Source organism: Dendropsophus ebraccatus, chromosome 12 (assembly GCF_027789765.1).
Source record: "Dendropsophus ebraccatus isolate aDenEbr1 chromosome 12, aDenEbr1.pat, whole genome shotgun sequence".
In the NCBI taxonomy this organism is placed as follows: Eukaryota; Metazoa; Chordata; class Amphibia; order Anura; family Hylidae; genus Dendropsophus; species Dendropsophus ebraccatus.
The window spans coordinates 42,869,566-42,895,276 of record NC_091465.1 but is presented as its reverse complement, the minus strand read 5'-3'; the positions used below and the strand labels follow the sequence as shown (position 1 = coordinate 42,895,276).

The 25,711-nt window shown below is 42.1% G+C and overlaps 1 protein-coding gene across 2 annotated transcripts in view; it reads left to right on the top strand.

Moving 5' to 3' along the window:
- DSCAML1 (DS cell adhesion molecule like 1) overlaps window positions 1-25,711 on the top strand; it is a 164,228-nt gene that overhangs the window by 98,390 nt on the left and 40,127 nt on the right. For both annotated transcript variants that reach the window (XM_069947261.1, XM_069947262.1), the window contains exons 4-7: window positions 20,125-20,271; window positions 20,360-20,638; window positions 22,232-22,507; window positions 24,645-24,941. In XM_069947261.1, the coding sequence (XP_069803362.1) occupies window positions 20,125-20,271; window positions 20,360-20,638; window positions 22,232-22,507; window positions 24,645-24,941 (999 nt within the window). The remainder of the gene's footprint in view (window positions 1-20,124; window positions 20,272-20,359; window positions 20,639-22,231; window positions 22,508-24,644; window positions 24,942-25,711) is intronic.

Below are 25,711 nucleotides of genomic sequence, written 5' to 3'. Positions count from 1 at the left end.
GCACAGACATCACTTATACAGGGTTCTAGAAAGGCTGAGCTCATATTGATGCCTACGCAATGCACGTGTTCAGTTACGTGACAAATAATCACAACCAGGTGTTCTAATGATAGGGATGTAAACTTTGTAGACCTTGTACATTGTATATTCTGCTATTGACTCTTCTGTAGGAAATGTGTGACTAGTAATACTCCTGACATAATACAACTCTGAATATTAGAGGCTACATGGTGAAGAGACTAGATCGCCTTTTGGCAGCCCTTGAGCCTTCTAGTAAAAATCTCAGTATGGTTTTCTGTATGATGTGCGCTAAGTGTTACCAGATTTACCGATAGCAAAGGGACAGATTTTAAAGGGGTATTCCACTCAAACATAACTTTTGATATGTTGCTACCCATGGTGAGACTAACAATTCCTTCCATACTTGTTATTATCTATCCAGTCTCCTTCCCCCGGTTCTTTCTGCTAAAAACACAAAAATCGGTGTGTGAGCTTTTCTCTGTCTCCTCCCTCCTCCCTTCTGAGACATCTGATGTAAACAAGTCCCTGACTGGCTTTATCTGCAACACTAGCTTCCTTTTAATGTTGAGAGGGTTATCCTGAGGTCAAGTTGCTGATGAACTCACTGTGATCATCCTTCCCAGCATTACAAAGAAGCTACAATGTTGCAGATAAAGCCAGCCAGGGAGCAGGGGGAGACAGAGATAAAAGCCCATACACTTATTTTTGTGTCTTCAGCAGAAAACAGCAGAGAACTGGGGGAAGGAGACTTAATCGATAATAACAAGTATGGAAGGAATTGTTCGTCACACCATGGGCAACAACATATCAAAAGTTATGATAAATAGATGAGAAAACTATTTTCTATTATTATGCCATACACGTAACAATGATGCACAAAGAAGAGAAGGCAACGATCGTTTCACGCTAAGTCGCGCTTCTTCGCAGCCCCGTTAACTACAAGTGGTGCCATTTTGCCAGGATTCCACATTGTAATGTCCATAGTGTTAGCGTATTACAATATCAGCGCATAATCAGCCCATACCACTGTGTCCATTGTGCAGCAAAGTAAGTAAAAACAACAGATATCCTAAAAATAGGGGGTACTATGGGCCACACTCAGCAACCCTGCAGGCCATGTAACAATATGTTTGCCTTGCACCCATTACCTTTTTGAATTACGTGTAGTGTGAAACAGCCTCTAGAACATCATTATGGCATCCTTAAGGGCTTCTCTCTTGTTTGTAGCCCATATGGTATCCAAACAAGAGACAAGCCAAAGCCTGCTTTATCCACCTGAATTTTGGACTCTTTATTTGTCATGGGAAGAGGTACACTGTCTACAATATGGCTTCTATACCACACCAGCTACATGAGAAGGTACTGTCAATGTTTCCAGGCTGGTAAAATGTTAATAGATTTTGCATCGGTAAGGCAATACCATGCTGCTTAAACATGCTGACCAAACAGGAATGGGTATCGTGTATTTTAGGGTCAGAAACATAAGGTACCCATAGACATTAGATGCCAATGTACGGCCCATCCAGTGTTGTCAGGATTAAGTGACATTATTAACATGAGCTAATCTGCCAACTGATCCAGCAGGATGAGTTTCCATCGCTATTGTATGTCTACCAGGTGCCAGTCCCAGTCAGTGCCAGAGACATATGACAACACTGCCTTATCCCACCTTAAGACATAAAGCTTGCTTAAAGGGGTACTCAGGAGGAAAACAAAATGGTTTTAAATCAACTGATGTCAGAAAGTTATGCAGATTTGTAAATAACTTCTATTTAAAAAAAAACAAAAACATTCCAGTCTGTACTGATCAGCTGCTGTATGTCCTGCAGAAGTGGTGTATCCTCTCCAGTCTGACACAGTACTCTCTGCTGCCACCTCTGTCTGTGACAGGAACTGTGCAGAGCAGGAGAGGTTTTCTATGGGGATTGCTACTGCTCTGGAAGTTCCTGACATGGACAGAGGGGGCAGCAGAGAGCACTGTGTCAGACTGGAAAGAATACACCACTTCCTGCAGATCATACAGCAGCTGATAAGTGCTGGAAGACTGGAGATTTTTAAATAGAAGTAATTTACAAATCTATATACCTTTCTAAAACCAGGGTATCCCTTTAATCCTATGCATATATACATCAGTGGTCTCCAGCCTATGGCTCTTCAAGGCTGCTAAAACTCCCTGCTGGGAGATGTAGTTATGCAGCACGTAAAGATTGGAGAGAACATCCTTATTGTATTATATACACCCTGGGTTGAAAAGGATAACAACTCTGCAGAGCATCGCACCAGTTATAGACCAAAAGAAAGAAGTTGAATGTGTTACTAAGACACCCCTGTGCTAATATTATGTGTATTCTCTTCCCTACTAAAGAAGTGTTAAATTCTTGGTATTGACCAGTTATGTGCAAATGTGCAAGAAAGTCAAGACTCAATTCCATCATTTAACTCCAGGGTTATTGATATTGATGGGAGCGAGTGCGTTCGTATAGCCAGTGTTTGGCATAAGCAGCAGCTAGACTTTTTCTCAGTAATAGCTTTTTAAGTGTTTATACTGTGCAGGCTAGTAGTACTACATACATTAATTCATGTGTATTCTTCACAAAAGGTAATAATTTAGGAACACTAATTACATTGAAGCGCAGGAAGGCCAGGATCAATAAGGAGGCATTGTGAGAGAGGAGGCATGTCAGATCTTCACTTCAACACATGCTGAATGACTTCTGAGGCTGAGGAATAAAACAAAGGCGCTAAAACAAAGGCTAAATCATGAATCCTTGTGTCACACCCACGTGACATGAAAAATCTCTGCCGAGAGGCTGATGGCATGATGTAGCACTGTCTACTGACATACTGGATAATAGGATGTTTTTTTACTATTTATCTTATAGTTACTAATATACAGCACCCTCTTATTTATCCTGATCTCTATGGTATATGAACTAAATACTATGAGATCAGTGGAGACTGACAAAGCAGAAGAGGAAAGGATGCCAGGGGAATGTAACTGGATGATAATACAGGTCTATGTGTAAAATCCAGATCAGTCACTGGCACTACAAGTCCCAGCACACAATATTATGGCTTATGGGTGACACTGCTCACTGGTCAGTGCTCAGCTATCATCATAGTCCATGTATTCCATAAGTAAAGAGAATCCTCAGCGGCACTCAACATAAAAACACCCTTATTTAAGTGTAAACACGCTTAGCAGGAATGCGTGAGAAAGGGTGGAGGGTGTGAAACGGTCGTAGGCTCGGGAGGGAGCCCCTTCGATGTTCCTGCTAAGCGTGTTTATACTTTAATAACGGTGTTTTTTTATGGCGAGTGCCGTTGAGCATTTTCTTCACTTATGGGCTATGTGTTTTTGTGGCTGCTGGGACTACACTACCCACTTCATACCACCGACTCCATGAACACGAAAGAGGAAACACAACAGCAGTGTTGAACTTTTTGTGGATATCCTGTAGTTTTTTTTTTCTTCTCACTATTCCCCCCATCCTAAATATTGTTTTACTCTGGAAAAGAAAAAAAAAAGCTCAGTTGTGTCCTGTGTTTAGCAAGATTACCTGCTGCCAAGTGCAAGTCTATGGAGGTGTAAAAAAATGAGATGAAAAAAGTAGAGGAAGAGAGAGACACACGCAGAGAGACTGTAACAGATTACACCAGTTACTTGTTAGTAATAGGTCTCATCCCCGGGCTTGATTCGCAGTGTAGACTCTTCACTACTGCTATATAACGTCTTCCATGCTGCTACTGCTTCTTAGCTTATACTATAAGTGTAGACATGCAGGATCCGCCATTATAGAGGCTAGGGTTCATTCACTAGCTTAAAGATGAGATGGAGATGGAGCTTAAAGATGAGATAGATGAGATGGAGCCTGAAGAGCAGTAATCTGATGAAAAATGGTATGTACTATAGTGATCCCAAATAGTGTTACTCCTCATGGACACACAGGGGTGCTTATTCTGAAAAATCTGTAAAACTATGGGTGCCCTTTTACTTCTCCTCTACCGTTTGCCAGTAAACTGGAAGTATGTACCACCAAATGGCTGCAGCAACTTACAATGAACCACCCACTTAGGAAAAACAAATATCAACTATGACATACAACTATTAACTCTAGTCTGAAGGGATATATGACTAGCCCTGGGCCAATTATAAGGGTGTGTGCCCTCCCTCTAGCCACTTAACCCTCTAAAGGCTCTGTCCCTACAGCCAGGAGGCTCCATCCCTACAGGAAAGCTGGTTGACAACCATTCTAAGCATTGTGCCTTTTGTGATCACCCAGCATCTAGTATTAATATAGGGACAATGGAGTTCATACTAGAGAGGAGTGAACCTCGTGCACACTTTGGTTCATCCAAACCTGAATTCTCTACATTTAATTAAAAGAAGAAGTTTGATTAAAATAAGTTGGATGCAGCACTAAGGCTGCCTGGAAACATGGATACAGTCATAGGCCATGTGCGTGCAACGTAAGTTTCGCAGTAATCGCGGTCGTTGTTGCAACGGCCGTGATTAGTACAAAATTTACGTTGTGCTGAAGGCTGAGGAAATCCCGCCTGGAGTGTATACACATAGTATACACTCTGACCGGGATCCCTAGCGGCGCAGCGAGAAACTGATATGTCAGAAAAAACCCTGTCAGATCACACAATGGAGCATGCGGCTCCCGCCGCACGCTTCATTGCGTGCAGTGGGGAGTTCTGATGCAGGTGCTAAGACCGGAACAGCTGGTCTTACACAGCGTGTGAACATAGCCATAGACTGCATTCAACTTCTTCAGCCTTCGGTAACCAAATGCAAAAAGTTTGGGTTCGGACAAACTCAGGTGTGCTCGAGGAACTCTTAGAACTTTTATCTTCAGGGAACTGCATTGCCAGCAAATAAAGGGTGGGGGTATTGACTTGAGTGTAAATAAAGGGGAAGTAAACACCAGGCCTGGGAGGTAAAAAGAAGTCCATGTGTAGAATACCATGATACAGTGTCTTAGGAGTGGCGGCATAGCTGTCAAATAACACACATATATTCTTACACTCTGACCCATTTTTGTTATTATATGATGTAGAAGGATGTGCTTCGGAAGCTTTAGCGGCAATCAGTCGATTGCTACCGATTCAGCCTCCCACAATTCCACGCTGTTATCTGTCATCTCCCCAGAAACAAGAAGTGTAGCAGCTCGGGCTGCGATATGTGTAATTCTTGTAAAGGTTTCCACCAAAGTGGCAGAAGGCAAAGGGGAAACCCCACTCTAGGGTATTCACACGTCCTAATAAGTTAATCGGAGTCACCTTTTTGAAACAATTCCTTAAATGTATTTTTGTTTCCTCTTTTCCACAGTTAAAGAAGCAGTCCACAATTTTTGAATTCCTCTCCCTGCTGTAGGTTGGCACATATACTTACCAATGATGATCGGTGTCCCACAACTGGGCTTTATTCCGTTCCTTAATTCTGGGCTATTGAAGACTGGAAATAAGGATCTCCAATGCATCTCTATGAGAGCGCTCTCATAGAGATGCATTGGAGACTCTGACTTCCGGCCTCCCTAGCTGCAGGCCAGATGGGAAAGAGGCCACATGGGCGTCCGCAGGACTTGAATGGCGCCATAGGACTGGACTGAAGCTGTGCTGTGGAACACCAGTCATCATTGATAGCAGGGGAAGAAGGGATAAAAAAATGTGGACTGCTTCTTTAAGTGCACCCTTTGTACCATGAAACAATGCAGGTATCTGTGCTATATAAAGTGAGCGTTACACAGCTATCATTGTGCGCTGTATGTGCTGTCCGAGGTGCTGAACTCCTCAGTCGTCCCTAGCATGGCACGTTTGATCCTCTGTCCCCCGTTTTTGCCTGGCTCTGTGGCTCATTGTTCCCCTTACACGGCCTCTCCTTTGCTCACTCCAACATTCACCCACCACTCCTGCAGATTGTGTACTCAGTCTCATTTGCATGAAGCGTATTTAGTTATTGCAATAAATCCCTCACATTAGATGACAGGGTTATGTCATTATTTGCAAACGTACAGATTGTAATTATACCTGCACATCAAGCCTATCAGTACAATGCTGCGGCACATCGGAGCATAGCGCACACATACACCAATACACCCATCTCAACTAATAGACATCCTTGATTAACAGCAATAAGGGAGATATTGGGCACATCAATACAAAAAAATGAGAACTCTTTTAATTCTAAAACATGGGACTAGAGAAAAAAGTCTGTTCTTTTTTCTCCAAGAAGAGCGCCCCCCTTTTGTCCACGTGTTGTGCCTGGTACTGCAGCACAACCTCTTTTACAGCAGTACTAGAAACATTGTAGAGTGCCATGGTTTCGGAGAGAAAAAAAATATTCTTAACCATATATATGATTAACCTGCAGTCCAATCATAGAAAATACTGTGTTATAGTATGTAGTGTAACTATTAATATAATTACTGTGCATGACTAGGCCAGAATTGATAACTTCAGCACTGCTACATCAGTATCTGTGAGAATGGCCATGCTATTTGATGCACTTGGACCTGGTTTATGTTAGATTTGCACATATACGCAGACATACATTAACATCTCAGAATTTGTGACTTTCTCATAGTGCCTAAGAAAGTGTCTCTCCCAGCCTGTAGCCTTGTAAGTGTAACAGTGATGTTTATCATCATTGCCACTGTAATGCATGCATCCTGCTGTAGACATATTAGACTGTATAACCATTTTGTATTGTCACATAGTAAATGTAGAAGCATTCATTGATTCATGAGGATCTGCTGAGGGTGGTGAAGAGCTATGGAGAATGTTTTCTTGGCATGCACTGAGTCCTCTGATATGGACAATAAGGCTTATCTAATCATTGAGGTTGACCAAGTTCATCTCTTCATGGCAGAACACTTTCAGCAGGACAATGCACCAGTTATATGGTCCTGCATTAGTTCCAGGAATTTGACAGTGAGTTTTCCTTGTTTCCCTGGCTATTGCACTTCCCACTGTGACATCCTCCTAGAATAAGACACCCCAGCTTGATAACCAACTAGCCCAAAATAAGGCATCCGCTCGAAAATAAGGCGGCTCCACCCTAAACTAACGCACTGCCTTAAAGTAAGGCACCCCCCAAAAGTAAGGCTGCTAACAACCCACCCGACCGAGCCCTCCCCCCACTCAGCGCCTAATCCCCCTGCTGCAGGCACGTGGCCCCCACTCCCATCCACACGTCCCGACGTCCCACTGCACTGCCTCACGTCAATGTTGGTGAGTATGCTGGGGGGTACGGGGGGAGAGACCTATGGGGGGAGAACGCATGGGGAGATAGCCGTGGGGGGAGAGAGCAGAGGGGGGAGAACAGGGGGATAGAGCCGAGGGGGAAGAGCTGAGGGGAGAGGCCAGAGGGACAAAAATAAGACTTCCCCGAAAATAAGACTTATAGTTGCCCCTAGCAACCAATCAGATTCCACCTTTCATTCCTCAGAGACTCTGGAAAATGAAAGGTGGAATCTGATTGGTTGCTAGGGGCAACTGAGCCAGTTTCACTTTATACCAGTTTGATATATCTCCCCCATAGTGCCTCTTTGGGAGGAAAAATTAATGTAAGGTACTGTCTTATTTTCGGGGTAACATGGTATGTATTTTATTGTATCCCTCATAGAACTATGCTTTCCTATTTAGTAAAAATAAGGCTAAGCCACTATATTCTGGTCCCTAATATTTCTTCAGTCTCTGCCTTGCTGATATTCGGGGCCTTGTTTCCACTTTTTCTGTAGTTTAGCAGCTTTCTCCACAAATCAGAGCATCCTTCGGAAGAGCCTTTGTTTCTCCCAGCATGCTCTGCTCCCTGTGATTTCGGCACTGCTGCTTTTTAACAGTAATAATAATGATGCCCCCCGGACAGACTGCTAGGAATCACTAACAAGCTTCCACACTGCGTGAATGGCAATGAAGGAGGAGGTGGGTGCAGCTGCACAAGTGTAGGGGTAGAGATGAGGGTGGGATCAGGACACTCCACAGACATGAGAGCACTCGCTCCATGTATGTTATATACAGTGTGTAAATGACAATCCTGGACCCTCCACAATTCAAGCAGAACAAAACGAAAGATTCCTTTAAGAACGTAAAGTGAGTGGCTAAATCTCCATCCTTCCCCCACAGGCGGCAGCTAAGACCATCCTATTATTACAACAGTTTTTTTCCCTTTTTCTTAGATTTTACTTATCTTACTAATATTCTATTTTCTCAATATCTGTTTATTGGCAACTGTTGGAACTCCTACTACTCCTCCTACCTTCTAGTCCTACTCCAACTTCGATCTGCACTTCTATTACTCCCATAATCAGTCACCCACACCTTATGATGTTATGAATATATGTCACCTTATATGTCACATGTCTATTGCCTATTTATCCATCTAAAGAGTCCAGGTTTAAGGCTTGGCTTTATTTCCCAGTCATATTCTAAGGATTTTTAAAGGAGCCAACCATGACCAAGGGAAAACTACCTCTGAAAGGTCAGAGAGCTACTTTGCATATGCTTCTTCCCACAATTCCTAGTGGAGCATGAATGCCTTATAAGTCCCCACACACCTTTAAGGTGCTCTCCCCAAGGAGAAACATTACTCCTTTGTTCTCATTCTTAAAACATACAGCAGTATGCACAACTATGGCCGTTGTTATGAAATACAGCCGTTATTTTTACATAGTGTGAACCTGGCCTCATACTATATATGGATGTAATAGGGGTGAATCTGTAATATAGCTGCAGTCCTATGTAAAAGGTAACACCTTGTAAAATTCACTTAATGAATTTTGCTAGAGACTCAGCTCTGCTACATCTGTCTACTTTACTGGTAATTCGGATTTACCCTTTTCTTCCATTGATTCTTCCACCCTATATTTGAGGCATCTCGGCCATTATCAGAGCTCTTTTCCCACAACCTTACACATTCCTTATTCCACATTGCCTCTGTATTTTAGATAACTTCTCTATACATATACACACACTCACACATATACATATCTCCTTCCAGCTTCGTCTCCCTCTCGCTTCCTCATCTCCATCGCTCGCTCACACATATTCTCTCTCATCAGTGATTGGTGAAGCTTCTCTGGGCGCTGCTCATTTTGCAGAGGATGTAAATATGTCTATAAACTCATTAACTGTTTCACTGCCGCCAGAGGAATGACAAGATGGAGCTCCCTGCTGCAGCCTTTGGAAACATTTATAGACAAAGCAATTTTGAATTCTTAGAATGTGTTGTTATGTTGCCTTATTTCACTAGGTTTTTACCCTCCACCTCACATGACCTTATCCTCCATGTCCCTTCTTATTCTTTGATTCTATTTTCCACACTTCTTATTTTACTATAATTCTTTCTCCCAACCTTTTTCCTTCTATTTCTCTACTGAATCCCATCCTTCTATTTATGTTCACCCCACCCCACCATTAATACATGCCTATCTTTTGTTAACTCACGCAATCCATGTAGCACCTTCTCCAGTATGCTAATTTTTTTTTCCATCATCGCATCACTCTTTTCTTTTTCTCTGCGCAACAGAAATCCTAATTGTTGTGATCAGATAGTAGCTGGTTGATAGGATTAGCAGCCTCCCTCCCCGCTCTTTAATACCTTGCCCTCCCAGGCTGTCGTTCTCTGGTATTAGCCAGTCTTCTGTCTCTCTCTCTTTCTTTTCGGCCTCCTTGGGAAGACTAATTAATTTATACCCGTAGCCGCTGATCTTATGAACAAGCTGCAGCTGCCTGGCTGGGATTCTTTATTCCTAGGGAGATGGGCACACATGGCATTAGAACAAGGGGATCTACTGGTAATGCCACCCTGCAAGGATGATCTCCACTTAAGTGCCAACTGTAATGAATAGGTTAACCAAGAAGTCCAGATTTGTTCCAAGCATATCACTGCTGTTCTTCTGCCATTCTTCATCTTCTTTCCGCTGTCTCACACTTTACACCCCCTCTTCTGCTGTCTCTGTTTCTCACTAACAACACTTCCTATCATCCCTCCTCCGTTTGCCTTCATTGCCACTTCATGACTCTCCATCTATTTTTTTTATCCCTCGCGGAAGGGATTTTAACCCTATTTGCTTTCCGTTATCTCCCTGCAGAACTCTTCACCCATATGTTCCTGACCACATGTATACTGTTACCCACCTAAGCTTTTGGCTTTGGGTTTAGCTGTACCCTTTCCTTTCTCTTCTCTATCTTTTCCTATCCCTCTCTTGCTTCTCTTCCTCCTACACACTCTGCCCCTTTCTCCCTCCCCCTCCTCCCTTGCTCTCTCTTCTCTCAGAAAATCCATTTAAATGCAATTCTATTCATAAGGCCCCTCTCATGCATGTCTAATGAATTTCAGGGAGAATGCTCTTGCAGTGTGGCCGAGTAGGGACCCAATCTGCAGAGTGTGTACAAGTCATTTGGTGCAAACCCTGGGTGTCTTCCCTCTCTGATTACAGCTTAATTAGAAATAAAACCTTGTAGGAAGACTAGTGAAAAGAGCCCCGATTCCTTTAACCTCTTCCCGTGGTGACAAGGATCACTGCCTGGGCACTCTATGGTCAGATAACTGGCGCTCTGGGCTCATAGGGTTAGATTCATCACTGGTTAGGGTGTCACCCACATTACTCCATACACATTTACATGGTACCTTGCTTGGATAAGGTTAAAATCTTTTAATTTTTCATAGGAAATCATTAAATGATTTCACAAAACCTATATTCATAATAGACAATCGGTGTTGGAGATACAACTGATGGCCTCATCTGCTGGCTTAGCAGCTCAATTGAACAAATGGATACATTTGATTGTTTCATCGGCTGATCGTTGTCTCTATTACACAGAGTGAAAATCGGCCAAATCAGACGATTATCGCCTTACTCCTAAAATGGTTGACTTCTTGAGTTGAGCCTATTCAGCCCATTTTTATACCAGGCTAGGTTCATACTATGTTTACCCAGGTAGTACACCAACCTGTTAAAACAACATCCCCTATCTACAGGGCCCTCATGATCTCCAGAACAAGGTCCAGAGTGTTTGTTATAAATGGAGACGCAAGTTAGCATGGTACACATACCTGGTACCTGTAGCAGCTACATAGAGAAAGAATGAAGCTACAGCATACATGCACATGTTGTCCCGCAATTCGTATCAATGTGTGTTAGCCCCATTCTGGAGATCATAAGGGGGTCACAGTGGTTGCATTTCACAAGCACTGCAGATGTGAGCAAATTTGCTATTCCAGAGCCTCAGAATGTCTGACGAAAAATCCATGGGAAAATCTTTGTATATTGAAGACAACGGTCAAGGTTTACTAAAACCAATTCTTTGACTGTGCCAACTTATATAATAGACAGTCAATAAATGGCCTAGATTTATCACAATGGCTTATGCTGTTTGATAAACCTGGTGCTTCTTTATACTGTCCAGTCTAGGTCTAAGTTGAGCCAAGCATTGTTTGATTTACTGCGAAATATTGCACAATTTTGGCAAGTTACAAGTTGAAGTTACAAACAAGCCACACTCACTTTCCACAATATCACACCCCTTGCTGATCAGGATGGCAATGGGTCTAAAAAGTGAAAAGCCCATAATCTATAAGGTTTAAGCAATGCAAGCCAGGTAACTATTCCCCAATGTACTGATATCTTCTGTGCTGAGATATAATAGTTTGAACTTATTAGCCTTAAGTCTGAGGCTGAACTACTTCAGTTATATCAATATCTACAGTCTACCTACTGTAGCTTGAAAAATAAGTAAGCATTCATGTAGATAGTGATTTACATGGTACCATGTAAGCTCACACATATCAGAAGATACTTGTCATTATAATCCCAGTGGTGCAGTCAAAAGCTTAGGAGGTGTAACTTCAATATATGTCAGCCTGGAAGCGAGATGCAATGAGCAGCTTTCCCCTATAGGAACTTTGGCATATGTGCATCACCTGGATGACCACTCACTAGCAGGTACTGTGTAAGGCCTCATTTTCTTCTTGGTAATAGTGTAGTGATAGCTTGCCATTCTCCTGCAGGTTATAGCTGGTAGCTGGTATAGTTTCCAGCAGTGGGATAACATGTGCGCTTTCTGACAAAGAGGATTGCACACATCACCTTGCTTGGCTACAGTTGATAGATCTGGAGGAAGGATACTTCTAAGTTACACTTTAACCTGTCCAAAAGATCAACTCCAAGAGAAGACCACTTCCCCATAAAGATCACATTATCTCTGACAGATCTTCAGGTCTTATTATACAATGTAATCTCTTTGAGATGACCATCTAAATTCAATTGAAAAGTGAAGTTTTAGGGGGTGGTCCAAAATGTCGATCGGTTGGGATCTTGGTGTTCTGATCCTGTCCCGACTAGAACATGCAAGGAGAAACACCCAGCTAATTGCTTATCTATCTCTTCACTGCAGGAAATGGGTTTTGTAGAAAGTCTGCATAGCCCTTCTCCTCCATCAAGGAGAGAGATGGGGGAGAAGAGTTCAGCCAAGTGCTTCTCTCTACTTCTGTACTATTCTAGCAATGAACAAGAGTCTCAGCACACAGACCCCTATTGATCAAAACTAGAGATGAGCGAACATGCTCATCCGAACCCGAACTTTCGGCATTTCATTAGCAGTGGCTGCTGAAGTTGGATAAAGCCCTAAGGCTATGTGGAAATCATGGATATAGTCATTGGCTGTATCCACGTTTTCCAGACAACCTTACAGCTTTATCCAAGTTCAGCAGCCCCCGCTAATCAAATGCCGAACGATCGGGTTCGGATGGACTCGAACCCCAACCCGGTTCGCTCATCTCTAATCAAAACTTTTCACCTGCCTCTATGACTTATCAAGAAGTTTGGAGTCCAACAGCACCAAGGAATCCGATCTATGTAGTGGCCAGATTCAAATCACACATATGGAGATCCAAGTAGAGCTATGGATGCACGCTGTATGGCTAGAAATCCCAAATTATCAGCAAGTGGTCATCACAGAGAACAATCGGTTTTGATAAAGACCAGTCTGTGGTCGAAACGTCACCATGATATGCAATAAAGCTCTTTTGAAGACTTTCTATTGGATCCTGTTGCATCCTCTTCCTTTGATGTCTCTTTAACTTATCAAAAGTTTTTTTGTCCCCAGTTGTTCATTTTAGGTATAATTGTTTCCATATCAGCTGTTGTCCGGAAACCAGTTATTATTGTAACTTGAGGGACAAGATATCCATATATTTGCGATGTAAGATTACAGATCATTGCACATATACTATACTGAGCCCTGCCACATCATCCTATAGACCATTATATCATTGTATCTGTGCATTGAATAGTAACTATGTATTGTCTTATTATTTCCCAGCACTCATGTTTCCTTCTTAGTGTCAATCCTAGATATCTCACTGTGGGAAAACTTCTGTATTGCATCCTCTCTACACCTTTCTCTTCTCAGTTCAGCCTTTCCCTCCAATCTTCTTGCTCTTCTCTCCTCATGTTCCGTTCCCTGGAGAATAGCCATGCTGAGTGCTGCTTGGGGACTCCCCAATTCAGTTTGACAAATGTCGATCGATCCAGATTGGCCGCCAGGGCTCCATCCAGTGCACATTAATCTGAGCGATGGGGTGGCCTCCTCCTCCCCCTCCTCTTGCTCACTTTATCCAAGTAATGAGCTGATGCCCCCTCCCGCCTCTCAGCCGCCCTCACCTCGCACTTTATTTTAACTGCTGCTGATCGATCAGCCGTGTTTGTTTCTGTATGGATTAGCTGCTACAATAATATCACTTACACCTCTTAGAAAGAAGTGTGAATGTTCGCTTTAATGTGTTGAATAGAAATACTTTGACACTGACATTATTTGATCTGGCTCCAAGTTATAATGCCTGTCATGTGGATGAGGTCAAGGAAGCCCTGTACACTTATACAACTATTACAAACCGCATCCTGTAATGCTGTGCACATATAGTTACAGATAGCTAGCAAGTGTATACAATGAAGCATGTATTTATGCTATATTATATACATCCTTACATAAGACACTGGTGCCTGTACACATCCTGGACTATAAAACAACAAAAAAAAGCTTTAAAAAAATACATAAAATGTATTATTACATAGGAGAGATTTCCTCTCACCGTTCACACAAGCAGAGATATATTGTTTGTTGGTATATGGGTTAAGAAGGTCAAGGGTTGAGCGGTGCCTCAGGCAGCAGAATGGTGCGGTGCGTCAGGTCTGAGCTACTAAGAACACAGGTTTCGGTTGTTTGTTTTAGAATGTCATATATTGTTAGAATTAACACTAAGTAGCATGTGTGAAAGCAGTCACAGCTGATTCCTAGGTAGCCAAAGGATAAGCGGCTTTACCAAAGCTGGAGCTATGACTTGTGGGCCTAATCTTTGCAGCCTAATGAGTTGCTCTGTCATTCTCTGTGTAATCTCCTGCCTGTAAAATAAGTAATTTTATCACCTTTACCTATTTGATTATATTATTGAAGGGTCTGTAGACATAAAGTATATTAAAAAGATCTCAGATTGTCCGTTCCTGTAATGTATTATGCTTACAGCTTGGTCCCACACTGCAATGGTCTTACCACTACACAAGGTCAGCGCCCAGGAGTCACTTTTTGATGACCTCAGTTTCTCATTGGATGACAGCCATCTGTAGACAGTAGGACCTGCCATTGCTATTACATCTATTAGAGGTTTACGAGTCTGTTTTGCATTAGAACCTTTGCAGAATGGCTGTTTAATCTGGTAATGATATTTAGTGTGGCCAAATTAGGTGGTGCTTTTTCCCAGCTTTATAGTAGAGACCTTAAAGGGAAACTATCAGCAAGTTTGTGCAAACAAACCTGCTCATATCTCCCTGCAGCCATGTACTTCATCTTTCTCGGCACAGGTCTTGTGTTCTTTGTAGGTGCCGCCATTTTGGAGAACTTTAATCCAAATAAAATGTAAATTAGCTTGGTTGAAGCACTGGGGACGTTCCTATTTATATATATATATATATATATATATATATATATATATATATTCATTTATGCACAAGGAGGCTGGTCTGTAGGTCAGCGTGACATCTTGCTTTGTACTTTATTATGGTACAAAAATATTTTCTCCAAAAATGTGGCTTAGTTTTCTCTCTATAGTCTCTGCAGCTTGTTGTGAGAGCTCTGTTTTCTCTCTGTACTTTTACACAGCTTATATAATTCTCTGAGTTTTCAATATGACTGGTTCCCTTTAAAACAGGAAGGTCCAACAGTATTCGTAGTGACATTCAAATTCAGTTCTTTATTACATAATCTGGTACAGTAAAAGTAGCAATGTTTCGACCCATTGGGCAAGATGCTTGTGCTCACAGAAGGGATTGTGGGCTTACCAGCATGCATCCACACACTACTGAGGCCTTAGTTTGATCAAGTTCCTTTGGTGCTTTTGGACTTTCCATTTTAAGGTTCCCTTTAAGTCCTGCAAATTGTGAGGTGCAGCCTCCATAGATTGGACTTCTTTTCTCCAGCCCATCCCACAGATGTTCAATCATATTTAGATCTGAGGAATCTGAAAGCCAAGTCGACACCATGGACTCTCTATACTACTGTAAGAGGCATCTGCCATTAGAAAGGTGTTAGGTGTAAAAGTAACATCCTTGTGGCCAAACCCAAACTTTCCCAGCAGAACATTGCCCAAAGCATTGTGTCGCTTTTGCTGGCTTTTCTTCTTCCCATAGTGCACCCTGGTGATCGCCTCAGGTTAGTGATGCACTTCAGCCATCCACATTTGGTCAAAGAAAATGTGCTGCATAAATTTCCATTGCTACATGGCCCAGTTCAGATGTCGGACTTATGCCAGTAAGCCGGGATCAGCATCGGCACATTGACCGGTCTGTAGCTACCTAACTCCTTTTGCAGCAAGGTGTGCTGCCCTGTGTGTCCTCATATTGTTCTAGCTTATCCTACAGTAGCTTTTCTTTAGGTTTAGATCAGACAACTTAGCCTTTGATTCTCACATTCAGTGGTGAGTCTACTGACCCTGTTTCTGGTTCACCTTCCTTGGGTCACCTTTGGTGGGTACTAACCACCGCACACCAGTAACACTCGACAAAATCTGCTTCATTGGAGATATTCTGATCTAGTTGCTTTGGCGTGTGTGCGCTCTCTCTCTCTTTCTCTCTCTCTCTCTCTCTCTCTGTATATATATATATATATATATATATATATATATATATATATATATATATGCACACACAGAACATACAGTCTCTTTAATGTGCACGTCCTCATTCCCTTCTCTCTACAGAAATCTGGATGACAGCGTGAGACATTGTTGACCCTTCATCAGTGCTCCTCATTAATCTTTTTCTCTCCACAAGTTTTCTGCCTGTGACAAGCATAAAATGAAAAAAAAAAAAGATTATCACTATATGATCAGCCTGAAGGACTGAAGGGAAGGCTTTAAAATGTACAGTATACCAAATAAGAATCTATCATTTAAGCATATAAGGCTTTGTTCACATCAACATTGTGGCTTTGTTTTAGAACAGACGCCAGCACACAGTGCCTTGAATGACGGATACTAGGGGCGACTGATGACTCCTTATACTGGTAGCTGTCATTTCAAAGGCTGGAATAGCAAAGCCTGTTACCTTTCCTAATAACCCTCCCCCCCTTCAAATTGGTAACACCCAGTTGGTTATTGAGTGTGTGTACCCTAATGATTAAAATAGAGCTCCACCCTAAGGCAGAAAGACAAAGAAAGGCTATGTTGAAATTGAGTGGATGGTCGCCATTTAAAGGAGAAGTCCAGGGTCCGACATTCTTTTTAAAACAGCCGGGGAGAAGGTAGCTGAACATAACAACAGGCACTTGTCCGCCTCTTCCTGGTCTGAGTGGGGACCTGGGACATGACGAGTCAGGCTTGCGGGACCCTGCTGTGGACGCTCAGACCAGGAAGCGGCCAGGGGACATAGGGCACCTGTGTTGGAGCCAGGGAGGTAAGTGTGTGTTGTTATGTTCAGCCACCTCCTCCCCGCCTGTTTAAAAAAAAATTACTTCTCCTTTAATGGCAAATAACGGTCATTGTTTTAAAATAACAGCAATTATTTGCCATTAAATGGCGGCCATCTACTCAATTTCAACAGTGTGTGAACATAGCCTTTCTTTATTTTAAATCCACTCGTGGTTTTGGTTGCAAAATACTGACCAAAATACTGTGTGGGAACATGAGCCTTGGAGAGTCTTCTTCTGATATTGAGGAAAGACACCACCAAACTCCAACAACAGGGATCCAGGCGCAGGTCCGACTAATGGTGACTAGATGAATAATGTAAAAATATAAAAGTTTATTAAAAATACCCAACATGTTTTGGAACCGTACCAGTTCCTTTTTTAAGAGTCATATAACATATTATACATAGAATGATATATGACTCTTGAAAAAGGAACGCATTGGGTCTTTTTAATAAACTTTTATATTTTTACATTATTCATCTAGTCACCATTAGTCGGACCTGCGCCTGGATCCCCGTTGTTGGTGTTTGGTGGTGTTTTTCTTCATTATTCCCTTGGTGGAGTTCAGGACTGGCTGCGGTTCGTAGGTTTATACTTTTTATGCTATGCCGAGAGTTGTGCCTCCTGTTCAGCACAACTCTATCAGGTGAGGGTTATATCCCTTTACCCCTTTTAGTCCAGCTGATCTGCCCCATGAAGCGCTGTCCCTTGTTTTTCTTCTGATATTAGCAGGTCTCTTCTCCTTCCTGGCAGACTCTAGATGTCGATGTAGGTATTTTACTATACAAGAAGTCAGCTTCTTATATAACTGTTCCATTCCTGCAAAACATAAATAAATTGTCCCGAGCTAATATCTCAAAAAAATCTGGAATCTACTGACAATCTAATATAGGGCTGTCAGACGCGCATTTGCTTTTGCTCTTGGCAGAACAATAGATTGGACAGGTTTGATTTTGCTTGGTCACTTTCTATTATAAGGTCAACAATGGCTGAGATATTTGCCAGCTGTTCACCCTCATACAAGTAAATCCATGTATATGTTTTTCTGACTTTATAGAGTCTCAGTGATGTCCAATTGATTTTTTTGCATCTATTACAACTTAATGCTATAAAGCCAGACCTTGTGAAGCCAAATGCAATACCCTTTTATGTATTGAATCATTCTGCAAAAAAATTGTAATTTTGTAAGCACATTGTATTACTTACCTTGTACTGCTGAGTTATAGTTTTATAAAAGAGAGATTCATTCATAATTTTGCATGCTTCAGAGCTGAAATCTCTTTACACTAGGCACTATACAGTAAAAAGAGGAATAAACTCTCCCACTGTATTCTAGGTACACAGCTAAAATGGTATAGAGTTAGTTTGCTGACTTTTCTGAATGACAAGCAGCAGAACACTGAATGCAGCTCTGGACTACAATGTAGGCTATACTCAACACACAAGTCATTGCAGAGGCACAAGGCATCATGTATGGGACTATGTAGCTGTAGATTGGTCAGACTGCGCAGACTTGCTGGAAGCAAGAAAAATGGGCAGGCATAAAGATCTGAGTGAATTCATTCTGGTAAAAAGCTAAATCGAAGCAGAACTAGCCAGACATGTTCAAACGTAAATGTAATATTTCATAGTGGCCATTGCCACCACTACTTACGGTGTGCAAACAGCTTGCCAGCAGATCCCTGTTGACCCTAAATTGGTGAAACATGTAGGTAATTGAATATTCATATTCAGATGAACAGCCATTTATGTAATACAAGGATGGCTCAAGTTGGCCAGTTCTGGCTTCTAAAGGGGGGGTGAGCATTTTACCACCCTTTATGATGTCCATGTGGTATAAAATTAGTCTGGATAAGGCTTCAAAAACTCCTCTAAAAAGCTGCACAAGTACTGTGTCGTTATTTACAAATGTGGACATTACGTTACTTTGAAGTACCTGTATAAACAATATAGACAACACTATAAATCTACATATAGGCTATGTTCACACTGCGTATGTTTCCGGCCGTAGTGCGAACCGCGAATATACGCACGTAGTTTTGAGGTTGATGTGTTCGGTTGATGATTACGATATACGCCTGCACAGTGCACACTACGTATGAGCTTACGGCCGGGTCGTATACGGCGCCGTGAATAATGAACAAGACCATTGTTTGAGGACGGAAATGTTGAAACTCACGGCTGTGGATTTCCATGCGGTCCCGTACGGAGTACTCATTTCAGCCAAATTGAACTTGATTTTTTGATCCAAAAGGTTCTGTGAGTTTTATTGGGCTGGGCGAAGATTTCCAAGTAAATGACCTGCCTCTGATCGCTTCGAAACAAGCTAGGGAAGCATAACTGCACTACGGGCGTATGTTCGCGGTTCGTACACATCCGGCCGCATGTCTATTTTTCCCACGCCCGTAGTTTCAGCCGCACATGTACTGCGGCGTATGAAATTCAGCCGGACTCATATGCAGTGTGAACATAGCCATAAACTGCAAAAGCAATGCACATACAAAATATATATATATGAACTGTAAGTAGCACATATATCAGTGGTATCTGCAATGCATATATGAACAGTAATAGATATATACGTATACACCCTGTGCCATAAGTAGCAGCCAAGCGATGTGCACTATATATAGAGTTGGGCAGATTGAGCTCTGTGCATTACATAACCCAACATGCTGTACACATGGGCTGCGTGCCGTATGTAGAAGCAGCCAGACTGCGCTATTATAGGAGTTGCACAGGGTGACTATGTGACAGGAAACGGTGTAGGTGACAGGTTTGGCACTTGCAGTGTTGACATTGGCTGAAGGTGGAAATGAATGACGGGTTGACTAATGAGCAGCAACTGAAACCTGTTCCTCTCTGAATTTCCGTGTATTCACCCGCTCGCCCTGCGCTTTTATTTACCATACATGAATAGATTTTACAGTGTGTAGGAAATATCTCTGAAGTAATAGAACGCATGCAGATTCTGAATTACTCTCTTTATAATTCCACCTGGTGCTGAAGGCTTTGGCATATGGTTATATGGACATATGTAGCTATCTAACACATATAAACTTTATCCCATCCTCATGATTGTGACCTCCCTTTGTGTCTGTCTAATGTAACGTTATTCATTTTACCTTTTCTTAGAGGGGAGATTTGTCACCTCACCATCAGGTGCACTTTACATCCTGGATGTACAGAAGGAGGATGCCCTATCTACTTATCGTTGCATCACCAGACATCGATACAGTGGAGAGACGCGACAAAGCAACGGAGCGCGTCTCATAGTGTCAGGTTAGTCCTCTGTTTTATGTAACAACAGATATCAGAAAATGGCTTCATATATGGAGGTGTGATTAACGTTACAATTGTCGTTCCGTAGAGCCTGCAGAGTCTGTCCCCATTCTCCTTGATGGGTTCCAATCCCTTGAGGTATTTGTGGGAGATAAAGTGGAGCTACCATGCATTGCCTCAGGATATCCTAACCTAGCCTCTCGCTGGATTAAAGATGGCCGCCCTGTTCCCTCTGACAGTCGTTGGAGTAAACGTAATACAGGTCTGAGTATGACAGACCTACGCCTAGAAGATAGCGGAACCTACATCTGTGAAATCACAAACAGCTTTGGTTCTGCGGAAGTCACCGGCACCTTGACCATCATAGGTGAGATACGCCCCAGAATATTGACTATTGTGCAGCATGTCCACTTACATTAAAGCGAGCCACTATCTACTGGATATGTTATCCACAGATTTATCTAAGTAGGAGGAGCATAGTACATGATGCCACCGGTCAAAGTGACAATCTACATGTCCCACCATGTAACAACAAGTTTAGCCGCATAACTGTAGGGCATATCATTGTGTCAATGTGTGTGAACACTTATGACAAGAAAACAAGGAGCATTGAGACAAGTGTGATATTGTGCAGTGGCATTTACACAGAGGCTGGCAGATAGTCTTCGACTAAGGGCAATGGGGACACTTCAAGATGAAATCACAGTTCAGGTTAAAGGCAGCTGTTATTTAGAGGCTAAACTCTGAAAGTGGAAGTTCACATATGTGCACAGATCTTCCTTTCTTGGAAGGCATTTCTTTTAAAGGAGAAGTCCATCCAAAATGAAAACTATGAACATTATAAAGAATGTATGCTTAGCCGTCCCCGTGCACCCACAGCTCTGCATCCCTGCTCCCGAATCTTCGCTGGGCTCCTGCAACTCTTGCTCCTGCCATGTCATGACCTGGCTCAGGAATGTCCACTCAGCCAGTCAGTAACACCCCTGCAGTCACTGAGCGGGTACTTTCCCCCAGGTCGTGATGTACCAGGAAGCCAGGAGGAAATGTCCAGCAACAGTTAGGGAGTTGGTGGCGGTGCTGCGGGGGCATGGGGATGGGTAAGTATACATTCTTTATTATGGTCCTGCACCCCATGCTTTCAGTAGAGTTTTCATTTTGGCCGGACTTTAAAAGACAAGTCTGGCATATTATAAAAGCCGGCAGCAGGCAGGGGGAAATTGATTATAAGTACTAACTTACCTCTCCCTGCACCCGCGGTGAGCTGCAGAAGCAGCCGCAGGACCCCCGATGGGCTCTGAGATCCCCAGAGCTGACACATCACAACCTGGCTAATGGACAGGCCGTTTAGCCAGTCAGTGACTGGGGCAGGACGCCGCTGCAGTCAGATTGGATGAGCAGCCAGTCTATCAGCTGGGACAAGCATTTTCACATTATCATCATCACAACTTGGGGTGAAATGCCTTCCGGCATCGCAGGCATGAGGAGAGGTAAGTTAGTACTTGTAATCAATTTTTCCCCTGCCTGCTGCCGGCTTTTATAAATTGATGGACTTTTCCTTTAAGTAAAGATCTACTATTGGTTACAAATTCCTTTTTTCTTTTTAATATGAAAAGTTGATCAACTTTGTAGATTCCATGTTTTAAGTTATTGTTTAGTAAGTTGCTTAAAGGGGTTGTCCAGTTAATAAAATCCATTTTCATGGAAAATTCTGCCAAGGGTCCTCAACTCTTAGCTAATGTTCAAAATGGTTAAAAGAGGTTTGTCCAAAGAACACAGCTGGTTACTGGAGGTCCCAACAAGGGAATAGCTTGACATTTCCTTTTTGTTAAGAGTCATTTTCAACAAGTAGGCCTTACCTAAAATAAAGAACCTCTTTACAAACGACTTGTTAGTTTTCCTTTTTTATCTGTTTTAGTAAATGCTTGAGTTTGTTTCTCCTTCTATTTCTCTACTTAAACAGAAAAGCTCCGGGTGACCTTATCCCCCAAGAAACTGAAAACAGGAATTGGCAGTACAGTTATCCTCTCCTGTTCCATCAGCGGATCACCAGGCTACACTGTGAGATGGTACCGAAACACAGAGCCCATTGAAGCTGATGAGTTCATTTCCATACGAGGGACAGATAACGAAACACTGGTCATAAGCAGTGCACAAAAAATACATTCTGGAGCATACCAATGTTTTGGAAGCCGTAAAACTCAAACTGTTCAAGACTTTGCAATTGTGGTGCTAGAAGGTAAGACCTCTATCTATGCAAAAATTATTTGTATATTATATTTGCCAACTTTAAATTGAATGGTGATCAAATTTTTAATTCTATTGGATCATCAACAACCTAAGCTCTAGTTCACATAACAGAACTAGGCCTGGAGTATGGATGCACACTGAGTTTCATTTGCATAGAGCTATAGATCCTCTATGTGCTAATGTATGGTACTCCCATATGGTACCATATTCCTTAATTGATCTTTATTTGTTCCTTTTTTATATAAAATTGTGTTGCAAAAAATAAATTACTCTCTTTTAGGTGCTCAATCTCTCCCACCAGTAGACAAGTATATTTATTTACCACCTCAACCTCATACACTTTTTCTATAATACCGAATACTTATTGCAAGTCCACCAATAGTGGTCTAAATCAGCTCTCTCTATTGCATATCGTCCACATTTCTCCTTCTTATTATTACCCCAGCTCAAAAAATCCTTTGGGCAATAATATAACATGTGATTAATAAAAAAAATGTACAATTCATATACGTTATATGATACCATATTGATCATATATTATTCCCTAGAAGCAATGGTGCTTACAAAGCAGCAGCTTTTTAATATAGTGTCCAAAGGAACATGGCACTTTTTTCCTTGGTAATCATACGGAATCTAAATCCTCTGCATTTCCCTGTATCAATGCTAAAGTGTACTGAGATACAAAGACTTCAGTGCATGCCATTTTATGATGCTATATAACTGGAGATCGGAGGCTGTACATGCCCATAATATAATAGTGTGTGTAATAACACTTAATGCCAACCATTTTCCAATACCAGAATTTACCTTGTTTGGTTTTAAAGGGGAACTATCAGCAGGTTAGACAAATCTAACCTGATGATATGTCCATATTGTGAAGGAGGCGACAGAGATGATGGTATGTCTCTTATCTTCATCCTCATCACTGTTCCCATGCACTTAGACATTTGCTCCATTGTCCGGTACGACCGCTTGGAGCACTGGGGCGCTGTTAGGATCACTGCCCCACCCTCATGTAGTGGGCCGGATCGTCGCCAGGGGCGGCAGGGTAGTGCTCCTAAAGGTCTTACCAGACAATGGTGTAAACGACTAAGTGCACGGGGACAGCACCAAGGATGAAGATAAGAGACATAACTTCATCCTTGGTGCCTCCTGCACAATATGGGGATATCAGCAGGTTAGATTTGTCTCACCTGCTAATAGTTCCCTTAAAAGTATTTTATGGACCATTGTGGAATTATGTAACCTGTGATATCACTAGTATTGCTTACAAGTGTACTGACTACTTCTTAAGCCGGGTTCAGTATTTTGTTGGTATTTTCAGCCAAAACCAGGAGTGAAACCAACACAGAGAAACAATTCTACAATGGAAAGATTTCCATATTTTTCTGTGTTGGGCAAAAAATATTGACTTAATAATGGCCGAAATACTACATGTAAACACGGCTGTATTCTTGGAATAATACTACATGTAGATGGGAGTTTCATGCACGTGGTTTAGTTGCCCCTGCATTAATAACTAGTCCCAGGCTAGTGGAAGGCAGTCTATCAAGAGACACTCTGATTGGATGTCTTTTAACAATCAATCAAGATATTGATTGACATTGCTATGATATTGCTAAGATATGGAAAAGTTAGAAGATCATTTAGAGGGCCCCTTGCTACAGATTTTCAAGGTAACAAAGACTGCGGATCAACCTGTACACTGTGTATGTTAGAATCCATTACTAGAATAGGTACTTTCAGGCGTACATGTTTGTTAGGATGATTATTTTGCTATCTCCGAGGAGCTCTTGTTGAATGTCATAACTAATAACACTGTAGCCATCTATTGGATGATATGAACATACATGGTTTAGAATATTGCTTATGTAGGAGGTATGTAGTAGGTATGTGACCTTATAAAAGCACAAGGCCCCTGGCTCAGAGCTCTTATTTAGGTCAGTGAGCTCTAAGGGCAAATTTGTGCCCCCAATTCAAATCCGCTACAGTGTGATCCCATATAGTAGTACAGTCTTGGTACAATAAGACTAATATTACAATAAGTCAATAGTAAAAATTTGCTAATGTATATCAGTAATGTTTCATGTTAGGTTAAGAGTAATCCCATCCTCTTGTCCACACAGATGGGACACCTCGTATTATCTCTTCATTCAGCGAAAAAGTAATGAACCCGGGAGAGCCCTTTTCTCTTATGTGCTCCGCCAAAGGTGCTCCTCCTCCTACCATAAGTTGGACTCTGGATGATGAACCCATCCAGCGTGACTCAGGCCACCGATCCAATCAATACACCGCTTCAGATGGCAGCACCATAAGCTACATGAACGTGAGCAGTCCACAGATCCTGGATGGTGGTGTATACAGATGTTCCGCGCGAAACTCTGTGGGGACTGCAGAATACCAAGCTCGAATAAACGTAAGAGGTGCCTGTCCTACTTCTACATATCAGAATAGGGTCTATGAAGCCTCTGTGGGCATGTGTTCTGGGCACCCTCTGTCTTCTCCGTTCTTTCACTTTATTTTTCTTCCACCATTCCACCATTTACTTTTACCTTCCTCGTAGGGCTCATGCACACAGTAGAATCCTATAGAAACACAGACATATGGGATGGCCTCCTTAAGAGGCAATGGTTCTAGGGGAGAATACCAACATACATATTATATCCAATGTAACAAGCCAATGTATGAAATCAAAGGCTTACATATAATAGAGCCTCTATTTACTATGGATCTGATATAAAATGGAGCTGTATCAGGCTGTGTGCATGACTCCTTAATGTTCTTCGTCTGTCCCAAAGCTTTTCTTCACCATTCAGTTCATAAAACACCATGATCACTCATTTGCAAAAGTAAATGCACCCCTATGTTTAGCAATAGACCAAGTATAAAGAGGTATGCGTAGCTCATCAAGTCTGGGCATTACATTTGCACATGCCACCACCTCCATGACCAGTGATCATCCAAATGCTGGGATCTCCATTGATCATATAAAAGAAGAACTCCGCCTTGTAAGGCCTTCAGCTAGACAGTGCTGCATACTTATATTGTTACCACCGCTTGGCGTACTTGATGTATACAATTTACCATTTGGGATGATAGTTATATAATGGAGCATTCTAATCTCCAAGTAATTATCCGCCTTAGATTTTATCCGTTTTTAAAAGGCTAAGAAGCGAGGCGGCTCGGAGTTTCC